Source organism: Cydia splendana, chromosome 4 (assembly GCF_910591565.1).
Source record: "Cydia splendana chromosome 4, ilCydSple1.2, whole genome shotgun sequence".
In the NCBI taxonomy this organism is placed as follows: Eukaryota; Metazoa; Arthropoda; class Insecta; order Lepidoptera; family Tortricidae; genus Cydia; species Cydia splendana.
In genome coordinates this window covers 24,217,330-24,240,885 of record NC_085963.1, presented here as the reverse complement: position 1 = coordinate 24,240,885, position 23,556 = coordinate 24,217,330, and the positions used below count along the sequence as shown (strand labels likewise).

General features: G+C 37.5%; 1 protein-coding gene across 1 annotated transcript; it reads left to right on the top strand.

Moving 5' to 3' along the window:
• Window positions 1–15,159: 15,159 nt before the first annotated feature.
• On the top strand, window positions 15,160–22,296 carry LOC134790147 (uncharacterized). The gene is made up of 3 exons (XM_063760941.1): window positions 15,160–20,063; window positions 20,441–20,556; window positions 22,182–22,296. The coding sequence occupies exons 1-3, from the start codon at window positions 15,480–15,482 to the stop codon at window positions 22,285–22,287; spliced, it is 4,806 nt and encodes a 1,601-aa protein (XP_063617011.1). The 5' UTR covers window positions 15,160–15,479; the 3' UTR covers window positions 22,288–22,296.
• Window positions 22,297–23,556: the final 1,260 nt, after the last annotated feature.

Here is a 23,556-nt window from a genome sequence, read left to right as displayed (position 1 = left end):
CGCGTCCAAAATAATTATAAACCAGTTAATCGCAAGTTGTCGTCAATACATTATACCCCGTGAAATATAGCACAATTACTGACATACCGTAAGTTAACTAAATAAGAGTTATATTCGACTGCACTTTGACGATGTAGCACCGAATGCGACACATTAATTCCACAGACAGACAAGTAAACGAATGACAAATGCAGATTGATAATCCTTACACCGAGTTATGTTATTTCTTAATCTGTGGACATGTTTTCTGGCGAGAGCTTAGTAAATACTTATCGGTTTTGACGGTATTAACCTAGGATCCTTTAGGCCGCAAAAGTTGGAGGGAAAATCAAGATTTAAACTAATGATTTTATCAAAAATGCTGATTTATCTTATTCATCACTTGGTAAGAACTATGGTTTTTAAACCATACATACCTATGCTGTCAATCATACAACAAACTGTTGTAAGTCATATTCGATTGCTATGTTTTTATGCTACCGTGATGATTATAATTTTCTTTCTTTTCTTTTCGTCTTCTTTCGTTGTCTTCTTCAATTGCCTTTTTTCTTCCAACCTTTTTCTACCAAAATTATCAAAATTCCAAATCGTCATCATCAACGTAAATTCGTACACGTTAGCATTTTATGTGCTATGTACTCATTACCTTGTCACAGTGACAATTAATTTGAAACCCGCGGATTTGACGTTATTATAACTGTTATAAGATACTGTAGCGGGCGAGGTGTTCAAAATGATCTAGACGCAACTTTATTGTTAAAAGAATAAGAGCGTGTCAAGGTAATTTTGAACACCTCGCCCGCTTAGCTACTTTTGCTGCTGACTGTACGAAGCAGCACAGAAATCAAATTTCTTGCCCGTATCTCGGCTTGCACTATGATAATGTGTTTCTTGAAACTTATGTACGACATAACACTTAATATTTTCTTAGTTGCTCGGTGCTGAATGAAAACATCACCAGGAAATCTGGCTTATCCTAAGACCACCTAGCTTTCCCATTGGGTAGAAAGGTCAGATGGCAGCCGCTAAGATATCTAAGCTCTTTGTTAGTATTAGGACAGTAGTGTAAAAAGTAACAGTGGACCGACGCCTTTGATGTTTGCGTAAATGCCGACACCGCACAAGAACACAGTAGGGTTGTCACAACCGCCCAAGACTTACTATAAGACAGGCTAGCCCTGTAAGTAGTAACGAGCTACTAACAATGGCGATGTATGCAGCTCGGGTGCGCGCGCACCCCGCACGATCGCCCTGTCTAGACGGCTTCGTCGAATGACTGTATTGTTTAAGGCTATGGTATTAGTACAAAATCCATACGAAATAATATACGTTGAAGCTGTGACACTTATGTAATTTAAGGGCCCCTAAATAACAGCCCTTTTGTCTGCAGTACGTTTATGCATTTGCCATAATTTATTACCTTATTCCATCTTTAGCTAAACACATTAAATACATCATAATCATAATTATTGCAATTTTATGGCGACTCAAATCGTTTTAACGATCGTTTGGCAAATTTTCTCAGATATTGACATTGGCGTCTTTATTTTCTGACTGTTTGTATGTTTCGGGGTTATTCCCAGCAGCTAATACCACTAAAGTTTTGAGATTGCTGGGATCACGATATACTTGGAACCACAAGTCTAGAATGTACGGTGAGCTGCAAAATTGCATGGAGAAATTATGAATGAATTTATTAGTAAATTCGCCATGCAGTTTTACGGCTGATATGGTACAAGATTACCTGTCAAAAACGCGACCAAAATCTGAATGATGTCAATGTATTTTTGAAAATAATATATTTAATGTATATAACTATGTACAATTTAAGTATTTTATGTGTGATTGCGATTTTAAGTATATTTTATGGTATAACCAACCACCGTATCTCCTGAATACAGATTTTCGTATTTTCCAGTCCGCTTACCTTACGTTTTGGTACATTCAATTCTAGCGGCCGCTATGAAGCTCAAAATGTGGTCACGTTTTTAATTTGTTTGCTTATATGCGTTGGCTTCCGTTTTGCACACTTCAAGTATCTTTAAGCATATAAGCGTCACTCTTGTAGATCTCCGTACTCCGTAGTCTCTCGCCATTCATACATGTTGGAGCCGGAAACGTCAAATCCAAATACAACACGGTACACCTGCGCAGACGCTGGTCTCGTTTCCGTTCGTGTATGTGACATTGAACGGAATTAGCTTTTAGACATTATATTATACTAGCTTTTGCCCGCGACTTCGAATGCGTCGAATTAGTACTTACCTACCTAATTTTGGTAGCTTATTTTTTATACAATCTGTTTTGTAGGGTTCCGTTCCCAAAGGGTAAACGAGAACCTATTATTAAGACTCCACTGTCCGTCTGTGTGTCTGTCGTCTGTCACCAGGCTGTATCTCATGAACCGTGATAGCTAGACAGTAGACATTCTACAGATGATGTATTTCTGTTGCCCCTATAACAACAAATACTAAAAAGTACGGAACCCTCGGTGGGCGAGTCCGATTCGCACTTGTCCATTTTTTTATAATTTGTTGATTCGCCCGCTCCGTGCACCCGCGCCAGCTAGCGGACGCTCTAAGAAGCGTTCTATCATTTTAATTTGGCATTTATTAAATAAAGCAAGTATTGTGGGAAACCTTATACGAATATTACACTAATTAAACACTGGTTTTCAGGATTAAATAAACAACTGACGAAATTCGGGATACCACTTGTACAGAGCTATGAATACAGGCAAAGTGTCAAAAATATGTATACAGTACTTTATTGCCTGTACATTAAGGTCGTGTATACATGGCATTTTTGGAACTTTGCCTGTATTCATAGCTCTGTTGTTGACTGTACGACGAAATAAATAAAGTCAAAATATTACAGACAAAAAATCAAAAAAATAATAATTAATTTATCAACTAGGCCAAAGCGAAAAGCCATGTTCACAAATGATAAAAAAAGCTACTAAAACGTTAAAATAGAATGTTTACAATCGTCAATTCTGTTGATTTCTCATTTTAACTGTTTTACCATACTGTTACATGAAAAACATGCATGCAATTCCTAAGACAGGTGGCATAGAACAGAGTTTACAACTTGCATAATAACATTAGAAATAAGAAAACCGGCCAAGAGCATATCGGGTTATGCTCAGTATTAGGTTCCGTAGTTTACATGTGTAAGGCCTGAGTGGACGCTCGAGTTAGGCGTGCAGAGGGGCGGGGCGTGCGCCGTGCATGTTAAACAAATGCAAACGTATAGGAGCGGCCTTAGTGCACGCTTCTCAAATCACTTGTGAGCCCGACGCCACGCTGCACGCCCCGCCGAACGCTCCGCTCCGAGCGTCCACTCAGGCCTTACACTTACTCTTTCTCTCGTTATTCGTTTTTTTATACCACATCGGTGGCAAACAACCATACGGCCCGCCTGGTGGTAAGTAGTCACCGTAGCCTATGGACGCCTGCAACTCCAGAGGTGTTACATGAGTTAGTAAATATGAACATTTTGATCGTCTATTTTTAACCTCCGCCACAAAAAGAGAGGAGTTTTGTTTGACGCCAATGTCTGTTTGTTTGTCTGTTTGTGGCTCGTAGCTCTTAAATGGATGGACCGATTTCGATGCGGTTTTCCTTGTGGTGGTTCTTACCTATGATTCATAAAAATCGAGCCAGCAGTTTGAAGAGTCAGTATCAGGTATTATTTGACCAAATTTCGTAGGGGGTTACTAAAATGTTTAATTTAATAGTTATATCAAAGTAAGTATGTACCTATTCTACATTTTAAAGCATCGCAACACGGACATAATTTAAGAGGAAAGGGGAGATCGCTACTCCATATAAACATTGACCCCATTTTCCTCTCTGGATATTGACATTACTCCGTGCACCCGCGCCAGCGTTTTAACTTTCAGGACGCCCTGAAATATACAATATGAATTGAAAAATAGTTTTCAAAGATCACAATTATTTTGTAAATACCTACACATCCAACCACACTTACTTACTACGGAACTCTAAAACCGAGTGATATAAAAATTTCCCCGAAATTGATTTATAGGTTTCTTGCAAGGAAAAAGTAGCGGAAAATTTGAGTTAATTTAGCAAACATAAACATGATTAAGTGACTTATACTCGTATGTACCTATGTATACATTTGACGACCGGTCTGGTCTAGTCTGTAGTGTTTGTAGGTTTCAAAAATTAAGTAGTATGAAACTAATCACGAAACGTGGTCCCTTACCGAAACGACCAAACGGAAGGTTTGCTAAAGAGCCATGGAGCGCAACATGCTTGGGGGGAAAAGGATTGACCGGATCCGAAACACTACGTTGCGCACCAAAACCACACGTCCACCACGTCGACGTTGGGGTCAAAACCGCTAGGCTAAAGTGGGACTGGGCAGGCCATGTACGACGTATACACCCACAGAGGTGGGCTAAACGAGCCACGGAGTGGGTGCCACTGCCACAATGTAAACGCCGGCATGGTCGGCCTAAGAGGAGATGGCGGGACGACCTGGACACATTTCTCAGTAACTGGACGGATGCAGTTAATCGCGAGGATTGGAAGTCTAGGGGGGTGGCCTTTGCCCAGCAGTGGGACACCTTATAGGCTCGTTAAAAAAATTAAACTAATATCTATTATGAATGTATGAGCTTATTGAGCTAAGAGCATTTTTTCCATACATTTTCCTAAATGTACTCCTTTACTTTCTCCATGCCAAAAGCTATGACGCACCCTACTATTGACTAGTAAAAACACATTATTTACTTCCAACGCCGTGGGCGAGTGACTCACAAATCTCAGAACTCAACGGGAAAAACTTTAGACAGTTGTGACAGAAGTTAAACGAATCACCTGTAAACCTCATGGTCGTCTAGAGTCGAAAAGTCGTATTTTCATACGGGTTTCAAATTGATATACCTACTAACAGTTCATGGTCGTGACAATGACGCGCCGTATATTCGGTCTGTCATCTTTGTGAAAAGTACAAGCAATTTCCTGCTTCTAGTAACAGGTTTAGAATAATGTAAAAATAATATACTTGCAACGTGTTTACAGTTTTAGTGATTTTTAGTTAGACTGATATAGCATATTGGTGTTTTACAAAGCATATGCTCAAAAGTAAGCATTTATATTGGGTACACGTACATACTCGTATACGTTCATCACAAAGTACTTTACCATTTTCTTAAAACTTTTCTACCTAAAGACTTAATTATAAACCTAATATGATATAACTAATTGAGAAAATATCTTGCTTTAAAAATGTATTAAGTTTGAGGGTTCTCCTCATTCTGGGCGGAATAATAAAGAAATCCCGACTTGGGACTAAAAAAAATATTATCCGTTGAGTTACGAAAATTTCAAACGTTTTCGTAACAGGACATAAGTAGGGTAAAATTTCTTTAATATTGTATAGTAAATATAGGGAATTCACAAATTTTCAACGAAATCTGACTAAAAAACGACAACAAAATAAAAATCGGCCCGAAACAAACATCAAAAAGTAATAACGGAGATTGAACTTGACTAGGTCAATACCATATTAAATACAGGTAGCAGTACAATTTCTTTTTCTTTATTGAAGAAACAACAAAATTAAGTACAATAATAGTTAATGCTAAGTTAAACCGTTCAAAAGATGTGCTCCTACCTCCTCACATAAATGCTCTCACTTACTAGGGCAGTAAAGTAAGATCTAAGGTCTGATTCTATTTAGGTACTGCCCGAGGTGTGTATACAATTTTTTCACGCCACTGTTCGGAAATGTGGCAATAGATGGTCTAAAACCAAGCTGGAAAGTAGGCAATAGCTGTAGCACCTTAACCACCACTACTACAATGTTTCATTGTTATCATCGTCTGTCATTGGTGACGGTTCGCTACAGCAATGAGTATCATTTAAAACATAAAAATCAATAAAAGGTCTTTTTAGCGCAACTTTTTCCTTCAAAAATAAAATTAGGTTATTCATTCATTCATTCTTTTAAAATTATGGCTTCAGCCCATTGGGGCTATTTCGCCAGTATCAAGGTCGTAGTAGCAGGATAATACGATTGAAATTGTACGGTTAGTACATGACAGTGTACGGTGATTCAGCTCTTGTAAAGCGATAGCGGGCATTACAAGAAACACGTGGACAACCGGCCGTTGACTCCAAAATGATGCTTAATCGTGCTTCAAGATTAATTCTCCATTCACTGCACACTACCACATTCGTTTAGTGTATAATAGGTTATCGATATTACACTTTAAGCAATATTAATGAGCAAAAAACAAAGCAATTGATCACGAAGCGTGACCATTAAGATGGCGCTCGAACCGGAAGATATTAGGTTATTTATAGGACCAATTTCTTGTTTTAAAAAAAAGAAATGTCAAAACCATTCAGTTAATTTTTTTTAACAATTAACCATTCAGTTGACGCTTAAGGCGTTTTTTACTTTTGTAGCTGTTTGTGGTTTTTTTTAGCAAAAACGCTTCTAAGTTTAGGGTCGGTTTGAAGCAAATAACAGAAAAACGCCTCTTAAAAGTGATAAAAAATAAAAAAAGGCGGGATCTGAAAATACTTACTGAATTGGATAGTGTAAATTGTGTTTGACTAAAAAATACAAGAAACGCGTATCTACGCTCGCTATAAAAATGAGTTCCTAGCTACGCTGACGCCTACCGAAATTCAAGAGACAGCACAGGCAGTGGCTAGTAATTTGCTACCAGAGAAATCGCGGGCTAGTACTTATAGTTATGCAAATGTTTTCTTATTTCCTCGCAGTAGTCGTGAAAAGCACTATATAATGCCTCTGCCGGAAACGCTAAAGATGGACTCGTATTATTTGAGGGCCTCCACTAACGTGTCGGCCCTCAAACGCACTCGTCCATCTTTTAGCGGTTTTCCGTCCTCTCCTACAATGTACTATTCTGTTAGATGGAACCGGAAAGCGGCCACTTCGTTTAGCGCAGCGGGCCGAAAATTAACGTTTTCCGCTCGGAGAATAGAAAACATCAGAACACAACATCAAACAAGTCTTCTGTTCTGAAGTAAATTTATCGCAATCGCAAGCAAGCCAGTGAGACCTATTTCTAAACGTAGTGCTCAAGCAGAATCTAGGACATTTGCTGTGGAAGTTATTTCAATGCATGAGTTAATGTATGGATTATTGGTACCTACTGGTAATCTTATGAGTATAATTTAGAAGAAATTAATGTTTTATCTAAACAAGAATAAGTTAGAAAACTATTCGCTAATAAAATAAAATAAATAAATATAAACAAGGTGTCATGGGGTATCTTCGAAGACGGGGTAAGTAATTTTGAAAATAACAAAATATCACGTGCGTTATATAATCGAGTGCGTGTGCGTGCATATAACTAATCCAGCCGAATATCTAGTAAGCTAAAATAAGCGTCCATTCAGTGTTTATAAAACACACTCCACATACACATTACCAAATTGTTATCAATAAATCTACTTGCACATTTCTTCTCGACAGGATCACAAACAAATGGAAAAAGGCTGCCAATTTTAATCTGATCGACATTGACTGCATTTCGTTTAATGAATAATCATTATTTACATGTTTATAGTGCTTTCAGTTCACAAATATACCTAAGCTTATGTTATTACATATAAGATTCCGAAAACTTTAATTGAAAGTTATGATAATTCATTTCATCTATTGTTATTGTCTCGTGTCTAATTACATATTTAATTTGGAACAATATTTTATTAAAGTAATGATGAATGAGTAATAAAACGCTTAATTTCAAACCATAAATTTAATTTGGGTTGATATATAATATTAATGTGTAATAACCTTGAAATTATAACGGCCGTTAAAGATTAAAATGTCACGAATACTGCTGTTTGACACATTGTTGTTTAGTCTAAGATAAAACAATGAAAATAAATATAAATACTAAAAAAACATATTGCATTTTCTAGATGATACAATTAAAAGTCGTTATAGTATAACTAAACAAGTTCAAAATAACAAATAAATAGAGTTTGTCTAAGTTAAATTGGCACCGACATGAACAATTTGTGGGAGTATCATGAACGTCATAGTTTTATACAAACTTGACATTAACGATGACATTGCCACTTCGTCATTGCAAATGCCATGCATAGTTCGCTTGGTCCGACTCTAATTGTGAGCTTTCAACGAAACGATTAAACTAAAGACAGATATATTCAACACAAAACAAAAGCCAAAAGCTTTTAAAATAAATATACTTACAAACAAATAAAGGTGCGACATACAATCATGCAAATGATGGAATCCATGCCAACAAACTACAAAATGCACCATTTCATTGTAATGTACACTACAACACAAATAATGAGGGTAACCCTGCCAAGTTCGAAAGCTCTGTCTCAGAATATAATAGTTAAGATTATGCCTGCCCACCGTAAATATTCAACGAAACGATTAAACTAAAGACAGAAGTATTCAACGCTTTTAAAATAAATATACAAACAAGAAAAGGTGCGACATACAATGATGCAATCCGTGCCAACAAACTACAAAATGCACATTTTCATTGTAATGTACACTACAACACAAATAATGAGGGTAATCCCATGGTTATCCTGCCAAATTCGAAAGCTCTATCTCAGAATATGATAAGCACGTGTCCTGTTCCAGTTAAGATTATGCCGGCACCGCTTTAAATTAAGAATGTACTTTTTTGTATGAGAGTTTCACTGAAAAAAAAAACAAGTTTATCCGGGTTAAACAATACAGTTTGTAAACAATTCAATTTGGGTCCTCCTTGTAAAAAATATATACCTCCCCTTATCAGGAGAACCCGCAAGTCAGTGTTGTTAATACAATAGTTATTTGTAGAACAAGAGAGCAAAATTTAATATTCATTCGAGTGCTTATTTTGACTTCAGTCAGTTGCGTGCAAACGAAAAATTCTATAATAGATTCACGAGCATAACGAGTAATATCATCAAATCCCTTAACATATTTTCTATAATGTAATTAATGGTTAATATTAATATCCAGAGATAACGGGGACTACGTTTGTATGGAGATTGAAGAAGCGGTCGCCTTCTTTCGTTCTGATTTTTTTATGGCGCCTCCTGTTCGCAATTTCTAATAATTTCCAACGAGATCAACTTGAAAACTAAAGACTATGAACTAACAGCAACACGTTTAGCCATAATGAACCTTATGTCTTCACAATGTGGTTTACTCTCAATAAACAGCGTAGACAATGGTACAAAGCCAAGATTTACAGGGTCTTGTGAATTCGGTGGAGTTGTACAAATTTTCTGGCTGTCCACGCATCATTTATGAAGCTTGCAAGTATTAATAGGCGGTGGACAGACGCGTGCTATTGTCTCTGTGACAGTGTTATAATAGTTATAAATATCGCAAGTTATACGTGAACTGTCAGAAGAAGCTTTTGTTAGCAAGCAACGTCTACGTGCAAAATTAATTCTCAGTGGACGTAATTTTTTGGGGATTATATTATACTTTAATTGCAAAATGACTGATGTTGGGTTTTTTGAGTTTTTATACAAATAAGAAAAAATTAGGTACAGCAAAACTTTAAATAAAATGGCCCAAATTCCTATTAGCTTTCTCCACTATCATAAAATAACCTAGGTATAAAATTATATCTAGAAAGCTGAAATGATCCGCTCTTTCATTTAGTCGTCCTCGCCCGTCATTCCTGTAATGCAACAAGGTTAGGCAACTGAACAATATTTGTAAAATCATTTTGTGTTATGACATTTCATTAAGACTTGTGGAATTTATTGCACGTTTTTCAGTTTATTCTTTATACGTCGAAGGTGGCAAACATGCATATGGCCCGCCTAGGACGCCTGCAACACCAGAGATATTACATGCGCGCCAAATTAACATTTTAAAACCATTTACTGAATGCATACCAATTTCATACCTATTTGCCCTATCGTGTGCCTTTATCGAAAATTCGCTACCTAATAAAAAGTTCCGAATTGTTGGGGTAACGAGAGCTTTCCTGCCAAGTACTACCTACATACTCGTATTATATCATTGGGCATGTATACTGTACGTAGATTTATCTAAGGGACGCAGTTCTGCGTCAGAGAGATTCATTGAGAAATCGAGATTTCTCGGTCAACAAGTCGGTTAAGGTGTACATTATGAAGTATATGCACCTACAACAGACTCCAGCGATGATAACGTTTAAAGAATACTCCACCGAAATATAGCCAAAAAATATGGAAAGATTTAATGAATAGACAGAGGTTTACAATAGAGTCTGTTCGGAAAGAGAAGAGTCGTGGAATCTATTGGGCCCTATACATTCCACGGCTCTTTCCGCACAGACTCTATCAAAATTTCCAGATTTTTATAGATGTTTATGGCTCAATGGTGTATTTAAATTTTGATAACCAATCGATAATATCTTCAATGCTAATGACACAAAGCTAAGTGCGTCAATGCCTGTTTGTTTGGATAATCGGGAATATCGTAGATTTCCGTGCACTTAGTTCTATATTTTTCACTGGCCTAATGCTTTGAAGTTATTTTTATCTACGGTTTCGGTTGCTAAGCATGAATTTCTTATTGAGATCTTTTTTAGGGCTCCATACGTAAAGGATAAAAACTGGTCGCTATTACTAAGACACCACTGTCCGTCTGTCTGTCACCAGGCTGTATCTCATGAACCGTAATAGCTAGACAGTTGAAATTTTCACAGACTGATGATGTATTTCTGTTGCTACGCTATAACATACTAAAAAGTACGGAACCCTCGGTAGGTGAGTTCGACTCGCACTTGGCCGGTTTTTTAATACTACATCGACGACAAACAAGCATACGGCCCGCCTGATGCGCCACATGCGTGTTGCTGACCGTAAAATGGGCCCACTGATTAACAGTCCGCCGGACGGAATCGGCCTGTCAGTTAGAACAAATAGTTGACAGTTCCGAACAACTAACAGGCAGATACCATCCGGCGGACTGTTAATCAGTGGGCCCCTTAACACTCCGCACCCTCGTTGAGCCCTTTACATAAGCCCATAAAACCCATAATACAAGCCTTATTTAGCTTACTTTGAGCATCGGATTAGGTTTGTTTGTAGAAAATTAAACCCAACATGTTGATTTACAATTGACTTTCGGTTTTTCGTTATCCTGCTTCCCTAGACACTTTTTAGGGTTCTGTAGCCGAAGGGACCAATTACTTCATAGATTCAGATATATTTTGTATGTACGGAGACTTGATCTTTTAAGTTAAAAATCTACCGAAATCTTAAACAATTCTTATTATGAACTGATGTTATGAAATAAATAAATAAATAAATAAATAAATATTAGGGGACATCTTACACAGGACAAACCTAGCCCCAAACTAAGCAAAGCTTGTACTATGGGTACTAGGCGACGATATACATACTTGTATAGATACAGTACCGGTCAAAAGTTTAAGTTCACTCTGCGAAATAAGGTTATCATATTTAATTATGTTCAAATATAGAATATGTTTTGAATTTCAAACGTTTAATTGTTTCCACGACTACCAAATAACAATAAAAATACCTCTTGGAGGAATCGTTTTATGTTATTCGGAAAATTTGATCCATTTAATATTTTTGTTCCGTATTTCCTATGAGATTTCGTGAAGTTAGAAATCATTTAAAATGGGTCGCAAAGCCGATTTTAGTGTCGAAACTCGTGCTGTTATTGTAACTCTGTCAAATGAGGGCTACACGACGCGGAAAATCGCTGAAAAAATGAAGGTTTCTCAAACCGCTGTCGTGAGTACTTTGAAACGAAAACGAAAAACCGGTCTTAATTGCAGTCGATCTCGATCAGGTAGGCCAAAAGTCACGTCTAAAAGCGAAGACCAATTTATTTGCGTGCAGAGCAAACGCCAACGTACTCTAACTGCTCCAGAAATTTGCGAAGAACTCAACGCCACCCGAGAACAGCGAGTATCGGTTTCGACAGTGCAACGGCGTCTGCGAAACTATGGTCTAAAAGGTCGTATTGCTGCCAAAAAACCATTGTTACGTAGTCAGAATAAAGTTAAGAGGTTGAAATGGGCCCAGAAACACAAAAACTGGACGTCTGAACAGTGGTCTAAAGTTTTATTTTCTGACGAATCGAAGTTTGAAATTTTTGGAGGGAGACGTCGTCAATATGTTCGACGACAAGTAGGCGAACGAATGATAAAGCAATGCGTGATGCCAACAGTGAAGCACGGTGGAGGATCAGTTATGGTCTGGGGATGCTTTGCGGGTGATAAAGTTGGTGATCTCGTGAGAGTCAATGGCATAATGGATAAGAAAATGTATCATAACATTTTGCAACGTCACGCTTTTCCATCTGGAAAACGGATTGTAGGCAGAGGTTTTGTTTTCCAACAAGACAACGATCCCAAGCATACGTCGAAGTTGTGCAAAAACTACATTTCATCCAAAGAGAACCAAAAAGAATTAAAATATATGGATTGGCCTCCTCAATCGCCCGACCTCAATCCGATTGAGTTGTTATGGGATGAATTGGACAGGAGTGTGAGAAAAATGCGGCCAACTAATAAAGAACAGCTTTGGGAATACCTATACATTTGTTGGAATAAAATTTCGACATCAACACTGCAAAAACTAATTACGCGAATGCCGAAAGTGTGTATGGCAGCATTGAAAGCAAAAGGCGGATATTTTGAAGAGTCTAAAGTTGGCAAAAACTGATCTTTTTTATTTAATTGTGGTTTTAAATTAGAGAATTACCTTTAATTTATTATGTAATAAAAGATTATTAAATACTTTTATTAGTACATTGTGTTATAGCTTCATTTAACCGAATTTACAGAGTGAACTTAAACTTTTGACCGGTACTGTAAATACATACTTATATACATAGAAAATAACCATGACTCAGGAACAAATATTAGTGTTCATCACACAAATAAATGCCCTTACTGGGATTCGAACCCAGGACCATCGGCTTAGCAGACAGGGTCACTATCCACTAGGCCAGACCGGTCGTCAAATAGATGTCATTATACGACAAAAAGTGACCAAGGCCTCCAGTCCCCAGGGCTGGAATCAAACCAGCGTCCTAAGCATTCGCGGCAGATGCCTAATACTCTCTGCCACCCGGTCCACGGTGACATAAATCGAAATTTCCCAAGTGCAATATCTTAAGAGCTCACGGCGCCGTCTGGCGTCTAAATTAAATATTTTCATAAAATAATTGATAGTAGTAGGAAATATTTAAATCAAAAGATCGAAGAGAGATAATAAAAGTAGGTACCTATACCTATAAATTATTAAATTTATCTGTGTTGTTATATCAGAAGAATGTACGAAAATACATCGCCGTTGCATGGCATGAAGGTTCAGTTTCACATGACGTTCATAAATATAACTATGCGAGGTCGGTGCAAGCAATATGAACTGAAATATAAATAAATTAACCTTCTAATCTGTTGTGCTTTCCTTTCTTCAGCTGTTGTTGATACTCATTATAATTCATAGAAAATAAGAACTATCTGCGTGACCAAACTAGCTCTGCACAGACTTTACAGTTGTATATTTTGATGGGCATTTGATGTTTATTGCGATACTTCTATGTTACACTTTTACATGTAGTTGGCCAACCGAAGTCTTAATTACCTAAAAAAATTATAGCTAATAGTATTTTTTGACTACTTTATCTTTAACAGTTTTGAATGCTTACGGTTAGTTCCACTAGACAATACAAAACGATACAAAAGGTAATCACGGTCCAATCCCGGTCCAATAAATCTACTTTATATTTATTTGCAACTTGGATTTCGACATGTGTTCCAGTATCGAACTTAGATAGATAGATAGATAGAATACTCTTTATTGGCACACCTCAGTAAAAAGATACAAAAGAAAAGTACAATCGAACTTAATGGTCTGTCCGAAAATATTGATTTTGGAATCTAAAATTTTGCCAAAAAAATTAGTTGATTTGTAACAATCATTTAAAAAAGTCCTCCTTCCTGATACCTAAGCGTTTCATTTATCTAGGCTATATGAAGATGGAACATTTATGTGAAATATTAGTGGTGGTAATTGCTATAACTAGTTCCAAATTTTATGTATATATTCTATCTATGTATGTCAAATCAAACGGTCTCTGAGAAAAACGCACTTAACTGATTTGCAAGACCGAAGTGATCCCATAAGTGTTCCGTGAACAAAGTTTTGCACGGAACACTAAAAATTATGTTACAGGTGACTCACCTGAGGCGAGTCACGCACATAGAAATAAAAAAGTTCATACGTGATATGAATCACGTAAAAAGTAATAAACAAATAGACAATGTAGGACTTCAAATGAGGACGTCAACATCTAAGGAGGTTATTAGGCTAGGCATATGTTTTTTTTTTTTTTTAAGTTGTAGTAACGTAATAAGTAAATTAATGTTTTTGTTTAAAAAAATGTTATGTAATAATTAATTTAATTAAAGAACATATTATATGTGTGTACCTACTAACATATATTTTTTGTAAATATGTATAAAATGTGACCTGTAAAATCTGCTTTTACCAATAAAGATCTGTATTCTGTATTCTGTATTCTGTAGTCAGCAAGCGAGCAGACGAGCCGCCTGATGGGAAGCGGTCATCGTCGCCCATGGACATAAGCAACATCACAGGAGCCACTTAAGCGTTATGTATAGGATAATTACTGTAGGACTTAGTCAATATGTGCAAGAGTGTCCTATTTAATATTTATTTATTTAATATCGGCTTGGCAGTCTGGGATAATTTTTTTATATAAATAATTTGTCATATAATCTGAGATTGCTTCGAGTATATAAGAACATTGAGAGCAAAGCTACAACAGATATCAAGCGTTTTATTTAGTTTTTATTTCCGACTACAATCCGCATGGAAACAGCCGACATTTAACTTTGTAACTTATGATGTTTACTTTCCATAAATTTAGGTTAAACGCTCTGTCTAATATATTTATATACATTTAACCTGGCATCGTGACTGTTTTCACTTTAACCGAACATTATATTTATAAACCGGACTTGCGTAAAACTTCTCTCGCCTTGACAGAGAGTACGAAAGCCCACGAAAAGCTTAGCACATGAGTGACGTCTCATTTCTGAAAATATTAGCTTTTCCTTGAGGTCAGTCGCTTCAGATTTAATTAATTATGTCTATTCATTACGTAACTCCGGACTTTGTTTGTGTAACTGGTTAAAAATTGGCAGTTACTCTTTTGTTATGCACGTTTATTTCGCGTTGGTGTTATTACCGATATTCTTAAACTTGTTTGTATGAAACTGTGTCATACGGAGCAAATCCATCTTTCTTTTGTTTATAAATAACCTGTAACCGGAACAAGCTTTCTGCCCCACACCGTCTGTAGGTGCGCGAACGCCGCTCGGCAGTCTCTCTGCGACCTCCGCAACGCGCGCAAGCGTACAAGCTCCGCTACAAACAAAACATTTCTTAACTCGAGTAAACAAATATGATCGCGTGAACATGTCGTTCTGTAGAATCACTGGCCGCAGCCGTGGGCTGCCCAAGCCGCACTACTTCCCGGTCCTCGCTCCGATCTCCCCTGCGGACGCCAAGCGATGCTGCAGGATCACCGGCAAATCCTACGGACTGCCTTCTCATCACTACATTCCAGTGCTTCTGACCGCCCGCTCCGGCAGAAAGAAGTGCAAAATCACCAACGTCTCCGGCGAACTTGGCCCGCACCACTACGCTCCAGAAATTAACTACGGCAACAGAAAACATGACATTCTACCGGACTTCAGATATATTTTCCCTGTACTTGATGGTTCGACGGAGGCACAAAAGGCATTAATGGATATGCTACAGACGAAACATGTCAATGAAGATAAGCGTTACGTGTATACCGTACAAGAAAGAAGATGCAGTTTAGTGTTCTCCGCTCAAATGGAGCAGGCAGTGCGCGACGGTGATGTTAGAGACGTGATGTTGGCGAAAGATTCGGACACAGTGCTAATAAAAACGAAACAGGGCCGTAGTGTCTCCATGGACTTTAAGGATTTCACAGAAGACGTTGATATGTACGAAGGGGAAGGGCCTAATGCAGAGGTTCTATTGCAAAGGGAAAAGGAAGAATTAGAAGAAAGAAAGAAGAAGAGGAAACGTACCGCTGGATTATCTTCAATGAAGAAAATATTTGAAAACAAAGAAAAGCTGGCTGAAGTACAAGAGTTGGAAGAGGAAAAGCTTAGGCAAGAACGCCTCTCCAAGAAGGCTAAATTAGACACTAAACACGAAAAGCATGACGTTAAAAGCTTCAGTTGTAACAATTTTGATGTGAGCCATATGCGCTCTAAGTCAAGTATAGTTAGTTGCACCGCCGAGTGGACGGAGCGAATGCATCCGTTAATAGAATCGTGGGACTGGGAGCTGTTTGAAAAGGAAGCGGGTAATAAACAAGTAATCCCAACGGTAACCCAATTGCCGACACCTGTCAAAATAACCCCGTATCACTGTGAAGCTGAGATTTACGAGTCTGAACAAAATATTAGCGATGTGTCGATTCCGCTGGAAAGTGTACCGTGTGTGAACCCCCTTAAAGTTCCAAAGGAACGTCCGTCCGAAACAATCCTAAACGCAGTGAAAGAATTAAGCGAGGAGCGTTTGAATGAAACAATGAATATCGAAGAGAAATTACTTTCTGAAAACAAGGTTGACATGCTTCCGTCGTTGGATATGTTACCGGATGTTATTAAAAATATAAAGAAGGGCAAGAGAGAAAAAATAGCTAAAGTTTCTGGTTTGACGATAGACATAAACAAAGCGAAAAAGTTTATCCCCGGACAACATGTCAACACACCACAGGGTCCAGTATTTGTTCCGGGCCAGACTGTAGAAACTCCAGTTGGTCCTTTGTTTGTTCCCGGCCTTAGTGTGAATACGCCCGATGGCCCAGGGCTTATACCGGGACATATTGTCACAAATGAAAATACCAACGAACCTCTCTTCCTCTCGGGGCAAGTGCTGCATACATCGAATGGAGAGGAATTCGTGTGTGGACAAGTAATGAAAAATAAGGATAATGGCCACCGCTTTACAGAAGGTCAAACAGTCGTATCTGAAGAAGGCTTGAAGTTTGTACCAGGAAAAGTACTACACAGCGGTTCTGAAGAAATATTCGTACCCGGCCAAACAATAATGACTCCGGAAGGCGTTCAGTTTATTCCCGGACAAACTATGACTGACAGCAAAGGAGTTATTTTTACACCAGGTCAAAACGCGAAGATAAATAATGATTGGCAATTCGTGCCAGGACAGGTGGTGCATCAAGATGATGGATTACAGTTCGTGCCCGGAGCAACAATAGCAACACCAAACGGACTGAAGTTCGTACCGGGTCAAACCGTTTCCGTCGACGGTGAAACGATCTTTGTACCCGGTATCACAAAAACAACAAGCAACGACAATTTACAATTCGTACCGGGCACCACAGTGGAAACAATCGATGGACCGAAATTTATTGAAGGTCAAATAGTGCATACCGAATATGGAGAAAAGTTTATGCCCGGCAAAACTATTGTGGAAACTAATGGGCACGTGGAGTTTTCAGTTGCAAAGTCTGTAGAAGATATTACGTTCTCAGAATCTGCTCCTACTGGATTACCAATTGATATCAAGACATGCTCGCTGTCTGAGGAGTCCTTGTATGTTTTTGGACACATGGTGCAAACAGCGAAGGGTATTGAATTTTACCCTGGGCCAAGGATGCCGAATATTGATGGTAAAGTCGTCCCTGGTCGGCTCGTTAAAAACGAATTAAACCAGTCACGCTTCGTTCCCGGAATGATGGTAGAGGGTGTTTTTGTACCCGGTCAAATAGTATTCACTGAAAACGGAGAACAGTTTGTCCCTGGCCAAGTGGTTGATACTACTGACGGACCCAAATTTGTTCCTGGGCAAGTAGTAAACACAAGAAATGGACCAAAATTTGTTCCAGGTCAAACAATTCATACTATTGATGGGCCGCGATTTGTACCGGGACAAATTATTGAAACGAAAGCTGGCCCTACGTTCATACCTGGCCAAGTTATTTCTACAGAAGATGAAGGGTCAAGGTTCGTCCCAGGTCAAGTGGTTGACACTGAAGAAGGACCTAGATTTGTTCCTGGAAGGGTCATTGAAACTGATGACAACGGAGTCACATTCGTGCCCGGACAAATCGTTCAAACTCCTGAAGGCCTCAAATTCATTGCCCCTGATCTTACAGAAGGTGAAGAAGGTCTTGAATTCTCCGTACAAAGCTTTGTTGTCACTCCAGAGGAGTTAAAGTTATTGAAAGTCAAAACGAATCCCAATGATACTACTTCAACTAAAGGAGAGTTGAGTATTGATACCAAGATGTTAAGACAGCTTTCTGAAGCAGGAATGTCTATTGGAAGACAAGTACCTGCAGATTTACCTGCTATCAGTGTAATTTTGAACCACACACGTAACGTTGAAGCCTTGAAGGCGTTTGTCACTGATTATGGACTTAAAGATGAAATAGCAAACCAATTGATGGATGTGATTACGTCAATCATAGAAATGAGTGCCCATTTGAAATCTGAAATACACGAAAATGATGAAGAAAAAATAAATGACAGGAAGAGTAGAGTTAATAAGAAAAGATTAGAAATGCAGGAAACTGGATATGTTGGTGGTAATGGCCAAAGTGCACAACAAGAACATGTCAAAAATTCTATAGCGGCAGCAGTCTTGGCTGCTCTAGTCACTGCTGAACAATTCGAAGAGATAAACAACAATAACGGCAGGGAAAAGTATAAACTGATCTTAAAATCTATTGATACCATTTTAGGAAAAAACATAGACGAAGACTTAGTTTCTGCTATGTTCCAAATTTTACAAAAAAATGAAGACAAAGAATTCTTGTGTGAAGAAATATTGGAAAATACGACACAGCCAAAAGTCGAATTGATCAAAATTGCAATTAACAGCTCTTTACAGAAAAATGCAATAAGTGAAGAAGATATAATTGAAAAATTCGGTGATTTCCTGAGCAGTGAACATGAGGTTCTAGGACCGGCTTTCAAGAATATCACTAAAAATGACACAAATATCTTACACCATGTTTTGAGTCATATTTCAGACTCAATCTCGTTTATCAAAACTGAACATGAAGCCGCAGAGACACTACAAAAAGCTATTGTATCTGCCGTACAAGAGGCGAGTGCAAAGGAATTAGAAATTATATTAAATGACACAGAAAGTAAAAATTTGAAAGAATTAATAGCTCAATCTGTTGGTTTGGCGAAAATTCTCGGAATGCGCGATGTTGCCGCTAGTCTCTTGTCAGTTGCGAACGACGAACAATGTTTATCTAAAATAGCAAGCGACCCAACGAGTCTAAACATTTTGAAACGCCTGACAGTCATGCGGAAACTCGCAGACAAAACACCAAGCTTACACTCGGCTTTAAAAAAATTGGAGACTGACCCAGAACTGGCTCGAACAGATCCCAAACTACGGGATTTGGTTAGAGAAAGTGGTGCGCTTATGATCGTTCCTGAGGAGCCTGCTTTGATGACATCGGCAGATGTGCCTTTGAGTTTGCTCGATCCCGAAAATACCTTAGCCATGGAAGATTTCCTTTTGCAACATAAAAAGCATAAAGGGGCTTTATTGATAATGAAAAGAGGTCTCCAATGTGTGATTCCTAGAGAAGCTAGCCGAGCTGTATTGTCAGGACAAGTAGGTTACACAGTTCTTGACGAAAGCGGAATCAGGCATTTCGAGCCTTTGAGCGTCTTTTCAGCCTTAAATTTGAGTCAACCTACAGCACACCGTTTTGCAATGTACAGCTGTCTTATCGCCGATAATCACGAGGAAGATACAGAAGACTTAACAGGTTACTGTAATGGTATAACCAATAACCAAAGAATCAGATTAGGCGGATGGTCAAGCGGGAATCGCAGATACAGCGGCGTTTTACTCGATAGAGAAAACACTAGGAGTCGGATGAGTAGTTTGGATTACACGCCAAGTTACAAACGCTACCCCTCGAGATCTCTCTCAAGATCGAGATCTAGTTGTAGCAGAAGTCCTTCTAAGGTAATTTTTAATACCAAAATATTTTATTTGTGTCAGATTAAGCAACGATGTTGTAATGTTTAAAATAGTAGATTGGAAATAAAATTCGGGGATATACGATACTGTCATATACCTAATCCATCGCATTGTATTTCAGCAAAACTTCTTTGATAAGACATTTCGTTTTTTTTTTTTTTATTAAAAATACCCTTTTATTGATATTTCTAGAGATCATAATATTTTAGTGCTTCTTATTGAGAAACACAGATTTATGAAACTTTTTCCTTCAGATGCGTTTAATTATGTGGTACACTCAACACTTGTAACTGACTTCTACTACTTGAGCCAAAATGATATCTATGACTACAGAAATACAGTGTTTTTTTCCTTTGTTTCAGGTCGAAGACGTAGTGGTAGCCACGACAGACTATACGGCTTCAGCCGACGACGAAGTGTCTCTAAAAGCCGGGGATATTGTAGAGGTTCTCGACACGAAGGCAGCCCTCGGATCCAAGTGAGTACATCATATTATTGGCATGCGCTTTGCACAGCCGTGCCCTCATTTATTAACAGCACTACATATTTGTAGACCTTATATCTTCGCCATAAGGTTTACTGTTGGCCAATTTAATGTCTTATAACTGGAGCGTACGTTGCGACACAATCATTGCTTTGATAAAATACTAAACTATCTTTAACATCATCTGTACTTATATACTAGACTACTTTAATCAGTTGTGAAACTATCATTTTATTCGGTAACTTATAGAAACGACAAGGGATCTGTATGTCAGTAAGTATTACTAATGAGATATTTACTATTTTATTTATTATATTACATCTTCAGTCGGTTGTAGTAGCTTATACAGGGTGACCTTAGCCATTGGACAAACCCTGAAATCCCACGTAGGGTTACTTCTAAGAAATGCTCTAACGGTAATATTTTTTTAATTAGAACAAAAGATAAAAAAATAAATTATCAAACAAAAGTTATTTCCAATAATCGACAACAAAAAGAAACATACTGTATTAATCATTGGCAGTGCTTTTGACACTTTGTTTGAAAATGTGCGGCAATGATGGCATTTGTCAAAAGTCAGAATCGTATTAATGTCATAAATAAAAAAGATAGTCAAAACGGTCGAAGAAGGTTTCATACTATTTATTACCTCAGGAGCTACTAACACAATAAAGGTTGCTCCAAAGTAAAAAAATCGTAATTTGTTAATTTCTTCGTAACCGCTACACCGATTGTTATGATACTTTGTATACGGGTTCTAAATACCCTAATGCATATGTACATTTCGGCTTTGTCCAATGGCTAGAGACATCCTGTATAATATTAACCGTTTTGAAACATAACATTCAGGAACATGACAACAACTCTTTCATTTTATACATTAATTAGCGTTTCATTTAAGTAGTACAATTATTGTTAATAATAATAGCATAAATTGAGGACTATCAGAGGGATCTAATACTAGAAAGTAGAGGATAGCAAATTCCAAGAATGCGTTTAATAGATCCAATGCGTCGAACATTCCGCATGAGACCGATATTTTTAGCCCGGTCGTTGCACTCTTACGAAACACGAATAACATTCACATAAATCTTTATACCCGCATTCATCAACTTCACCAAAGAATTATTGATTGTAATAGAGAGTTGCAGTCTAAGTAAAAAAAACGTGCCTCGTAATTTTACAGCCGACACAGAGAGCGCTGTAGATACTGCGCCTTGTTTTGTGGTTACTGAAACGTAAAATTCTGACCAAAGTAACGTATCAGACAATGCTTCAAAAGTATCTACCATTCTCTAATAGCTGTGTAAAAAGAGATATATGGCCCAATATTTCGAACAATTAGACAGTGGCAGATACTTAGAACGCCATTCGTAGAGATATATCACTATTTGGAGGTATTCGAGGGTCGCAGATACTTTTGGCGTATTGTTTCATCTTCTACTTTTGATATTGACTGTTCGGAGCCGTACAGTTCCTTCTACAGAACCTGTTTAATTCGAGGCACGATTTTTTCTTAAACTTTACACATAAACAATCATTTGTATTTGCCCTCACGAACCATCACATAACACCATTAGCATCAAGAATAAATACATAATGAGAGATTGTTGATGCAGGTACAGAGGTCGAGTATATCGTTACGAGAACCATTTCTTCAATACACGAGGACCATCCATTGACTACGTATTTAGCGTTCCCACCTACAGAATGTACTATTACTGATCATGCTTTACAAGATGAAGAAAGAAGACCATTGGCCATTGTAAATATCTCGCAGCAAATATATGTTGTATCATTTGTGTTGTGATCGAAATTAGAATTGTGATAACTATGTTACATTCATTTGTTTTTAATATTGTATATACACGTAGCTACGCTATTTGCATTACATTGTGTTTTATCATTTCTTTGTATTCTTTGTATTCTAGGTGATGTAGCTCCTAGTAATTCAAACACAAGTTTGAAAGTAGTTTTACATGTGTTGTTAGCTGTTTCAACTACTATTTTCATATATAAGTGGTATAAAATATTTAGTTTGTCTAATTATAGGGAAACAGGTATAATAAAATTAAATGCCTTGTAATTCTTGTTAATTTATTTGTCACCTTTTCCACGCGCGAAAGATGTCTATTTCTAAATATAAATACGAAGCGTGGTCTATTTTTTACTTTAGCTTTAAAATTATTTTATCGTAATAATAGTCACGATATAATTCACAGTGACAGTGTGAGGTGGAATCATTATGATGATACGTATACGTACAGAGATAGGTTAGTTCAGGAATAACGACTGACTCATGGCATTTACATTCTATGATTCTGAACAAGCAGGCTACTATTAATATTTGCCATGGGGAAATCTGTCTGTAATTTTATTGAAAAATAAAGATTATCGATCCATAACACCAAATGTTGGCTAAAATGAACTTTGTAAAGTGCTTAATGCAGAAACCATTAAATTTTAATAAAAAAACTAACCATAAGTTCCTAATTGCCAAATATATCCAATTTATGAAACTTGTGGTAGGTAAATTAATGTAGAAGTGCAAATAAGCTGAGTAGATATTATTAGAAAGATGTAACCCCCTTATTCATGCATAAACGCGCTACAAACCTCAATTAGCTAATAATCGTTTGTCTTTCACTGTCATTTTGACTTAGGTATATATTTGTAAGAAAGGGAGAAAACGTATTTTAACTAAACCATGCCCGTAAAGTTTTATGAATAAGGGGGTAAGAGACTAATTAGATTCTTACAGTAGAGCACAAGTAGAAAAACTTCTTTTCCTGTACTTATCATGTATGTTTCGGGGTGAAAATCGTGGGTTCAAAGCAGAAAAAAAAATCTTGAAGAAAATGCAAAAAAAATACTAAAAATTTGGTCAAGATGCTTATCAAACACTCAAAAAAGATTAAACAAGTACCTTAGATGATGTTATTATAGGCTTCTTTAACCAACCCATCGGGATAGATTATGTACTTACCTATAAGT

Coding starts and splice junctions, on each gene's coding strand:
- LOC134790147 (XM_063760941.1), top strand. CDS start 15,480: ATGTCGTTCTGTAGAATCACTGGCCGCAGCCGTGGGCTGCCCAAGCCG. Junction 20,064..20,440: donor GTAGCAGAAGTCCTTCTAAG/GTAATTTTTAAT, acceptor CCTTTGTTTCAG/GTCGAAGACGTAGTGGTAGC. Junction 20,557..22,181: donor AAGGCAGCCCTCGGATCCAA/GTGAGTACATCA, acceptor TTGTTGATGCAG/GTACAGAGGTCGAGTATATC.